The following is a 7952-nucleotide window of genomic DNA, read 5'->3' on the forward strand; positions in this document are numbered from 1 at the left end:
TTCCAATGCCTTCATCTTCCATCTGAGGTACAAGCCCCTACATAGTGAGAAACGACCTTCTGTGGCCTACCCCAAAGCCCCGCCTCTGCAGGTAGAGCCGGCCAATCAGGAACCTGACTACCCTGTGAAGATGAGTCGCAGGGATAGGAAGCAGGCCGCCCGCAATATGCCCCGCAAACGCAAATGATGATAATGACATGCACACACGTACACACTCAAACACAAACACATACACACACACACTGGCACACACACACACACACTGGCACACACTGGCGCGTGTGCACACGAGGTTACTCTCAATGAACAGACTCAGGGCAGACTACCACTTTCGCTGAACTAGCCTTTTCATTAAACAAGACCAATCATAGACTCTTCAGTGATTGCCGTGGCAGTTTGTTTGTGGGTTATACGTTCTCAATAGGTTGTATTTGATGTTTTAATTATGTTTTAATCCTCTGCATATCAACGCCCTACGGGTCCCTTTCCTTCTATAAGACATTGTAGTCTACTGTTAACCACGTGACTGGTAAGATGACTTATTATGTAGGCTAGAGTTTGTGTGCTTGTGACATTCTTTATCTTGTACAGACAGAGATATTACATGTAACAACCAAGACCCGCTTATTCCCCTGTAGTTATGCCCTTATGTACTGCAGAGAGAGAGAGGGAGAGGGAGAGAGAAAGTTCATAAGCGTACAATACTCTTAAAAACAAATACAGAATGTAAATGCTACAGTAACAAAACACTAAACTGACAGGCCAAACCCATACTCTCCCTCCCTATCCATAACCACTTGTCCCATCCTATCATCACCCAACAGAACTTTGGGGACAACTGATTCCTGATCAATGAATAATCTCTAAATCGCGTGCTTGTAAATCAATGGCCTCTGTGTGCCTCCAAATGATTCAAGTTCAGTTTGTTTACTTCCTCCCAGTTCTATCCAAGTTAACCTCAGACAGAGGCTGTATGGGATGACGTGAAATGTCACAGCACGTTCTGAACTGCTCTGAAAACAAAGAAACTAAATCGTCAACGTGGCTGGCTGCCACTTTGAAATGATCAGGAAGATTATATTTATTTATATGGCACCCCGTCCGACATACGGGGGGGTGGATGGGTAGGGGGCTATGGAGTTGATGATGTCACAGTGGAGTCCTCAGCTAGTGGAGATGGGTAGGGGGCTATGGAGTTACATTATCTCCAAGAGGTCACTCACTTGTCTTGTCCCATTAGAGAATGACTTCTAAATTGATCACAACCAAATATAATCATAGCGACTGTTCAAGCAAGAATCAAAACATCATTGTAAGGTATGAGAAGCCCCCACCCCCAAATTATATTTTGTTTAGAAGTAATAAAAACGTAAATGCAGGCTTTGTTGAATGGTCGCAAACGGTGACGTCTTTCTGACTGCAGCCAAAGAGTCGCTGCGAAACGGTGAGTGACGTCATGGTGTCGCGTACTGGCAAAGTAGTCTATTTCATTTGAATGACGTCAGAGCTTTTATTTATAGTTTAAAAAACATGCGAACGCTTTTTTGTTTTTGTCGGCTGCCTCCTGATGTAGCCTAGTGCGTGTCACTGAACGACTGTGTGGCAGAGAGAGAGAGACAGAGAGAGAGAGAGAGAGAGGCAGAGAGAGAGAGAGAGAGAGGCAGAGAGAGAGAGAGGCTATTCACCTCCAACCGGCACCAGCATTATCTAAGCAGGTTGTACGGTGCATTCTAAACAGATAGCGGCACAGACTGTTCAGAGTCGACAACCACGGAGAAACAAACACCACAACAACCGGACCGTCTTGAGTAACGGAAGGGGAAGGTAGCCCTTTTAGCAGCCTACAGCTACGCATGTTGACGCTATACTCTGTAACAATCCCCCCGTTTTCTCTCGCTCTGTCCGTCTTTATCAAGGACTGCGAAGGACGAACGGGAAAGTTAAACAAGTATTCGTTGAGATAGTCACATGACCTACAGAATTGACAAGCTGTCAGTACCGGCTCACGGAATAGAAAAGGACGGCGTCGGACCTAATTGGAAAGAATTGGGTAATAACGGAATATCTTCATACTGGAAAACAAAAAAACAAATGGCAGAATAGATGAACACGAATTTACACGAACACTATTTTCCCATTAGGTAAGACAAACCTGAATATTTGAACGGACGTGAGTGACCTTGTTTCAAGGGCTAGAGTTATTGCAACATCCTGTTTCTCTACATTCTCCGGGGGATTTATTTGGCACCAATGGCGACTTTGATGAATTAAACCGGGACGAGAATTGTGGACTAAAGACCATGAATAATAAATAGTCCGCTCAACCATGCGGAGTTCCTCTGATCGCCCCGCCTATCCCAGCATAACCCACATGACCTAGTTTCGGACGTATGACATTTCGAGTACCGGTACCTGTCTTTAGGCTTTGACTGACACACAATTGACGTTCAACTCCATTGAACCTTGAAGGACGTGAAGTGAGACGTATTTTTGTTCTTCTTCTTCCTGTACCTTTCACTCAGTTTGCCAATGAATAACGGAAACGATGCGTTATTATAAAGGCTGCGTAAATGTGTATTAGTCAATGATAGCCTATATCAAGGTCTTGATTGCTGGATGTGTCTAATCTTTTGGATTTACCTGGGGGTCAAGAAACAACTGAGAGGACACATAATTATCATGAGCGTTTCCCTCTGAAGCACTGGATTAAGTGAATTTCCTGTATAGGCTACCTCTGTCATTTCCTGTATGACACCTGTCATAGTTTTTTATTACATGTGGGAAGAATAATTCTACTGACTCAGGGAAGTTCATGCTCATGAAAAGCATGTTCATGAATGGTTCTATTATGACTACACTTTATGAAACTTGCATTTGTTTTTGATACTGTTATTGAGATCAAAGGTTTGCATTGAGAAGGGAATTTTTGACAAATGAAAAAGGGAGAAAGGAATTGACAGGAAATCGTCAGGGATTATGACATCAGATGCTGTCTGTCAATAATCAAGAGGACCATGCTGTGATTGACAGCTAGATCAATAAAAACATATCAGCCGAGCAATAAACGCCAGCCAAGAGGATCTGAGGGCATTTTTATGGCAATGACGACAAAAGAACAAGTGCTTTTAAGGACAGAGCAAGTAGAGCGTGTTCAACCACTCAACAGAGATTTATTGGAGCCAACCAATCATCAAACAGTCCGTCCTTCTCCTCATCCAATCATGTTCTTGAATTGCGGCCAATTGCTCCCACCCCTGCTGCGGCACGCAGATGTCCCAGCCCGCATCACGGAGAGCTTCATCCTGTCCGGTTACCGATTCCCCAACTACAGCCTCGCCCAATGCCTGCTCTCAGCCTTCCGGCCCACCAATGAGACCGGCAACTTCTGGACCCATTTCCTGCCAGTCTTCATCTTTGCCTTCTACTTCCTGGAGCCGTTCTGTTTGGAGGGCGCTCCGCCCACCGGCGACCCTTTCTTCTACCCGCTGTGGAACTACTTCATGGGGGTGTTGTGCCTGCTGATGGCTAGCAGCATGGCTCACCTCCTCAACTCCATGTCTCTGGTCATAAGGGAGGTGTGCTTTTTCGTGGATTATGGAACCATCAGTGCTTACACCGTCGGGTCTTCATTGGCCTATTACTACTATATCCACCCCAGGGCGGGGATCCTGGAATTGAGGATTGGGAGACACAACAACACCCACCAGGACCCTTCTTCGTCATCGTCATCATTGTCCTCGGCCATGCCAGAGTTCAGCGTGTTTTTCGAGACCTTATACATCCCCAGCTCCTGCCTGGTGGCCATCATCTGTGTCCTGGCCTGCTGCAACACCCGCCAACGCTGGAGGACCTACCGCTATATCATACGTACCCTGGTATTCCTCCTGCCCTTCCTGGTGGCCTCCACGCCCATCTTCTACCGCCTCCTCCACTCCTCCCCCTACCTCCCAACCTCCTCCTCCTTCTCCTCCTCCTCCTCCATGACCCAGTTCTTCTGCCGACACTGTTTCTGGCTGGTGGTGTCAGCCCTGTTCAACATTAGCAAGATCCCTGAGCGACTGTCACCGGGTAGGTTTGATATCTGGGGGCATAGTCACCAGTGGTTCCACGTCTGCACCTTCCTGTCCATCCTTGATGAACTTCATATGATCAATGGGGAAGTGAGGGCTATACTCCTTCACCCAGTCCTGGTGGTCCCCCCAGCCACCCCTCCACACCTCCCTGGCCCCACCTTAGCCTCCACCTACGGGGTGATGCTGGTCCTCCAGGCCTCCATCGCCTCCATCATCGCCTGGTTCTCCTGGTGCGCCAACAGCATCTACAAACCCCAGGGAGTCCAGTTGGAGAAAGAGTTCCTCACTAAAAGACATCTAAAGTGTCACTGATATTGGGATCTGATTTGATGAAGAGCTCTGACTTTATTTCAAGACGTAGGCCAGTCAGTTAGTAGATGAATTGACTTAATTTATTTAATCACTTGAACAATACAGCACATATCGTTTATGAAGGTTACCACTCACGTAATATAAAAAGTAGCATGTGTTTTCATGTATTGTTTTCATTTTTAGTCACTCTGTAACATTCACTAGTTCTGTAGCCTGCTTTGTTTTTACCTTCACCCAGTGATTTCCCCCTTTTCCTTGGACTATGTGGGTAACTTTAGCTTTGAAAGGGTAAGTGGCGGTCAGCAAATATTCAAGGGTTTTTGTTTTTCGAGTTCACCATGGGGGTCCTATTTAGTCCACTGGATTAGGAACAGTGTTTTGTGAGGTTGGAACACCTTGGCGGTTCAGTCAAGTCCCCTGGGGTTCAGTCAAGTCCCCTGGGGTTCAGTCAAGTCCCCTGGGGTTCAGTCATGTCCCCTGGGGTTCAGTCAAGTCCCCTGGGGTTCAGTCATGTCCCCTGGGGTTCAGTCAAGTCCCCTGGGGTTCAGTCAAGTCGCCTGGGGTTCAGTCAAGTCCCCTGGGGTTCAGTCATGTCCCCTGGGGTTCAGTCATGTCCCCTGGGGTTCAGTCATGTCCCCTGGGGTTCAGTCATGTCCCCTGGGGTTCAGTCATGTCCCCTGGGGTTCAGTCAAGTCCCCTGGGGTTCAGTCAAGTCGCCTGGGGTTCAGTCATGTCCCCTGGGGTTCAGTCATGTCCCCTGGGGTTCAGTCAAGTCCCCTGGGGTTCAGTCAAGTCCCCTGGGGTTCAGTCATGTCCCCTGGGGTTCAGTCAAGTCGCCTGGGGTTCAGTCAAGTCCCCTGGGGTTCCAGGACTCACATTCTGTTCTAGAACAAGATGATAATTCTATTCCTTAAGGGGGTTTTAAGGTAGAGGACATTGGAAAGGTGTTGTTACCCTCGGAGAACTAAGATCCACATAGGATCAACATGTTAACAATGCCCTTTAAATGTCATAGGGAGATTTAAGAAACGTTTGCTGCCATGCTGTCTTTTAACGCTTCCTCGATTAATCTCCTTCAACCTTCCTCCACTTCCCCTACCGTCTCCGACTGATCTCTCTCTCTTTCTCTCTCTCTCTCTCTCTTTATCTCTCTCTTTCTTTATCTATCTCTCTCTTTCTTTCTCTCTCTCTCTTTATCTCTCTCTCTCTCTTTATCTCTCTCTCTCACTCGATTAGTCTCCTTCAACCTTCCCCCACTTCCCCTACCGTCTCTGACTGATAATACCTCTTCATATCTCTCTCTCTCTATCTCTCACTCTCTCTCTCTATTTATCTCTCTTTATCTCTCTCTATCTCACTCTCAAATTCTCTCTCTATATATATATCTCTCGCACACTCGCAATTTCATTTTCCTTCATGTTATACTTAATCTCTCTTCATACATTCTTGATACCTTCTCAAAACTCGCTGTCATGCCACACACAGTTTAATTTCCTACCGCTTTCTCACAAGCCGTCTTTGCTCCCGAGTGGCGCAGCTGTCTAAGGCACTGCAGCTCAGTGCTAGAGGCATCACTACAGACCCTGGTTTGATCCTGGCCGTGATCGGGAGTCCCATAGGGTGGAGCACAATTGGCCCAGCGTCGTCCGGGTTAGGGGAGGGTTTGGCCGTCATTGTAAAATAAGAATTTGTTCTTAACTGACTTGCCTAGTTTAGTAAAGGTTAAATAAAAAAAACAGGAAGTGGGGTAGCCTTTCCGACAACAGAAATAGACCAACACCTCACTCGGTCTTACATTATTGCACTCTGAGGGGTGGAATCCAGAGGGTGGAGCCCAACTTCATATGCACTTTTACATACAGCATATTTCTAACACGTTTCTGATGATGACTTGTTGATCTAATCTTCTAGACCACAGATTTGTACTGCTATCAATATCAATGGTCAACTTCATACAATCACTGCATGTACTGTACACTGATTGCACTGAAAAACTTTCCATACTTTATTTATGGTAAAGAAACAAGGGCTTGAAACAGACAGTGATAGAACTTTCTTTTTTACCTGCGGTAAAATCTATACATCTGAAGCCGTAGTGAGGATAGATACATTGTATAAACCACAGGAGGTTGGTGGCACCCTAATTGGGAGGACAGGCTCGTGGTAATGACTGGAGTGGAATCAGTGGAATGGTAACAAACACATGGTTTCCAGGTGTTTGATGCCATTCCCTTCACTCTGTTCCAGCTTTTATTATGAGCTGTCCTCCCCTCAGCAGCCTCCTGTGGTATACACTCTTATCAGCAGATCATTGATGATGTGTTACCCTGCTCAGACATTGCTGACGCATGCCAGATCTTACAGCGCCTTGATAGGTATTTTACCTATCATGTGTTATAGCAATCTGGGGCCTGACGGCACAATCGATGACCTGGCATGCAATGTCTGAGCAGGGTAACATGACCTGAATGTTGACAATGTGGACGATTGGATGAGACCACCAGGAAAAAAACACTCTGGTTAGATTTGCACTCAACCAATCAGGTTACTTTGAGGAAGTTGTTTACCAATGAGACTCCTGAAGGATGATTGTTTATTTGTCTCTCAACCAATCATGCAAATATTTGCATGAAATAGCCTCCTCTTATGTAGATAATTAGCAGTAGCACGTTTAAATACTCCTTCTGAATGTTCATTTCCTGGGAATGTAAGAGAGACAGCAAGACATGCTTCTATCTGAGACAGACATACAGTAGATTAGCTAGCATAAACAATGACGTTATAATTGCTATGCTCCGGACATTCTCATGTCTCCTCCCCCATATCTCTGCTCTCCTCTCTCTTCTTGGTTATGGATTCTACTGCTGTCTGTCTCTTCTTGGTTATGGATTCTACTGCTGTCTGTCTCTTCTTGGTTATGGATTCTACTGCTGTCTGTCTCTTCCTGGTTATGGATTCTACTGCTGTCTGTCTCTTCCTGGTTATGGATTCTACTGCTGTCTGTCTCTTCCTGGTTATGGATTCTAGTGCTGTCTGTCTCTTCTTGGTTATGGATTCTACTGCTGTCTGTCTCTTCTTGGTTATGGATTCTACTGCTGTCTGTCTCTTCCTGGTTATGGATTCTACTGCTGTCTGTCTCTTCCTGGTTATGGATTCTACTGCTGTCTGTCTCTTCCTGGTTATGGATTCTACTGCTGTCTGTCTCTTCTTGGTTATGGATTCTACTGCTGTCTGTCTCTTCCTGGTTATGGATTCTAGTGCTGTCTGTCTCTTCCTGGTTATGGATTCTAGTGCTGTCTGTCTCTTCTTGGTTATGGATTCTACTGCTGTCTGTCTCTTCCTGGTTATGGATTCTACTGCTGTCTGTCTCTTCCTGGTTATGGATTCTACTGCTGTCTGTCTCTTCTTGGTTATGGATTCTACTGCTGTCTGTCTCTTCCTGGTTATGGATTCTAGTGCTGTCTGTCTCTTCCTGGTTATGGATTCTACTGCTGTCTGTCTCTTCCTGGTTATGGATTCTACTGCCGTCTCTTCCTGGTTATGGATTCTACTGCTGTCTGTCTCTTC

General features: G+C 46.0%; 1 protein-coding gene across 1 annotated transcript; it reads left to right on the top strand.

The window, feature by feature from the left end:
- The first annotated feature begins 6 nt into the window (after positions 1–6).
- paqr9 (progestin and adipoQ receptor family member 9) lies at positions 7–5667 on the top strand. The gene has a single exon (XM_029759774.1). The coding sequence runs from the start codon at positions 3096–3098 to the stop codon at positions 4383–4385; it is 1290 nt and encodes a 429-aa protein (XP_029615634.1). The 5' UTR covers positions 7–3095; the 3' UTR covers positions 4386–5667.
- The last annotated feature ends 2285 nt before the right edge of the window (positions 5668–7952 follow it).

Source organism: Salmo trutta, chromosome 8 (assembly GCF_901001165.1).
Source record: "Salmo trutta chromosome 8, fSalTru1.1, whole genome shotgun sequence".
Classification (NCBI taxonomy): domain Eukaryota; kingdom Metazoa; phylum Chordata; class Actinopteri; order Salmoniformes; family Salmonidae; genus Salmo; species Salmo trutta.

Bases quoted from the DNA above. Each gene is read 5' to 3' on its own strand.
- paqr9 (XM_029759774.1), top strand. From the start codon at position 3,096: ATGGCAATGACGACAAAAGAACAAGTGCTTTTAAGGACAGAGCAAGTA.